This window comes from Phytophthora parasitica, assembly GCF_000247585.1.
Source record: "Phytophthora parasitica INRA-310 unplaced genomic scaffold supercont2.25, whole genome shotgun sequence".
Lineage (NCBI taxonomy): Eukaryota > Oomycota > Peronosporomycetes > Peronosporales > Peronosporaceae > Phytophthora > Phytophthora nicotianae.
In genome coordinates this window covers 851,068-852,613 of record NW_008649011.1, presented here as the reverse complement: position 1 = coordinate 852,613, position 1,546 = coordinate 851,068, and the positions used below count along the sequence as shown (strand labels likewise).

General features: G+C 46.8%; 1 protein-coding gene across 1 annotated transcript; it reads left to right on the top strand.

Moving 5' to 3' along the window:
• Positions 1-886: 886 nt before the first annotated feature.
• On the top strand, positions 887-1,282 carry PPTG_22898 (hypothetical protein; the record flags this gene model as incomplete). The annotated part of the gene is made up of 1 exon (XM_008907204.1): positions 887-1,282. The coding sequence occupies one exon, from the start codon at positions 887-889 to the stop codon at positions 1,280-1,282; it is 396 nt and encodes a 131-aa protein (XP_008905452.1).
• Positions 1,283-1,546: the final 264 nt, after the last annotated feature.

The following is a 1,546-nucleotide window of genomic DNA, read 5'->3' as shown; positions in this document are numbered from 1 at the left end:
GTGGTTAGAACCGGCGTAGGATTAGATTAGAGATGGTGAGTGGATACATCGTACAACTGTTGCACTTTTTAATTACTGTGTACGAAGACACTCTCACGCTCGTAAACTTCATCGGCCAGAAGAGCCAGACATTTACTCCTGGCCCGACTACGTCACGGCGTGCAACCTGCCTTTCTCCTTTTGCGAAGATCCTACTGTGGCCAAGTACACGACTATGAAAACGATTTGCTCGGAGACGCTGCTGAAGTATGCGGTCCTGCTGACCAAGGAGGTTGAAATGGATATCGCCGTTATTCTTCCTGCCTCGTTTGGTGTCATGCTCGATGGTTGGAGCTTCCAATCGTAGCACTTCGTCGCCGTTTTTGCGGTTTTTGAGTACGACCAGCGCTCGGAAATGGTTTTTCTAGCACTAGCACCGATTGTCGACGAAGAGGTTGAAGACCAGTCGGCCGAGAGTCACGTCTCGTTTTTTAGAGGTAGTCTACCGTTCTTTGAGCGTGATACAGCGAGCATTTGTTATCTGGTGACTGACAATTGCTCGGTCAGCACTTGGCTGGCTGATTTGCTTCAGGTTCCATTCATCGGATGTGCAAGCCACCGTTCAATTTTGCTGTAACGTTGTACTTGCTCGACGACGAACCTTTATTGGAGCAGCTGCAACAACTTATGCGAAAATAACGCTGTCTCAGCAAAGCTGCTGCGCTCAGGTAAAAAATCAGTACCGTATTTGAGATCTCATACTACAGAGAGATCTCTTACTACATACCGTGCTTTGACCAATCAGCATTCAACTATGCTACAGCTCATCACTTGAGATCTCTTAAGACGTAGCGTATAAATCAGGCGAACGCTGCAGCGGAGGACCATTCATTACAAGAAAAGCGCCATGTCGCGCACTCCAAGCCCCAAAAAAGTAATGGCGCGGACTCCAGGTCAGCAGCAAGGAAGGACGCGAACGACAGGGACCGGCAAGCTACCTAAGCAGTTTAAAAGAGTGGCGGTTTCGTTTCGTCATAAGCTCGATGTGATCGAGTTCTATGACGCAGTTATCTCGAAGGAGAAAATGCACGCTATTATCAGCTACTTCTATCCTTCACTCGCAGCAGACAAAGTTAAAGCGAAGAAAAGACACGTATACAACTGGCTTAACCAGCGCGCACTTGTTATCGATAAGTGTGAACTGGCTGTGGGTCTCATTACAAGGACAGAAAATTCGGGATGTCAGCAACGCTGTCGCCAGAATTTAAAAAAAAGCTGCTTTACGAGAGGTAACCGACGCTGAGCAGAGACTATCCGACACTGAACCAGATTGGGTGCTGTTTAACCGACTTCTCCAGGTAGTTCATGTTGTTCGGCATGTAGTGGACGCAATTCGAGACGTTGATACGTTAGCGGTTGAAGAGCAAGATGTTGGTAGTTGAATAGAATAATAATATGATATTTACCTTTTGGAGAGTGTCTTCGTACACAGTAATTAAAAAGTGCAACAGTTGTACGATGTATCCACTCACCATCTCTAATCTAATCCTACGCCGGTTCTAACCAC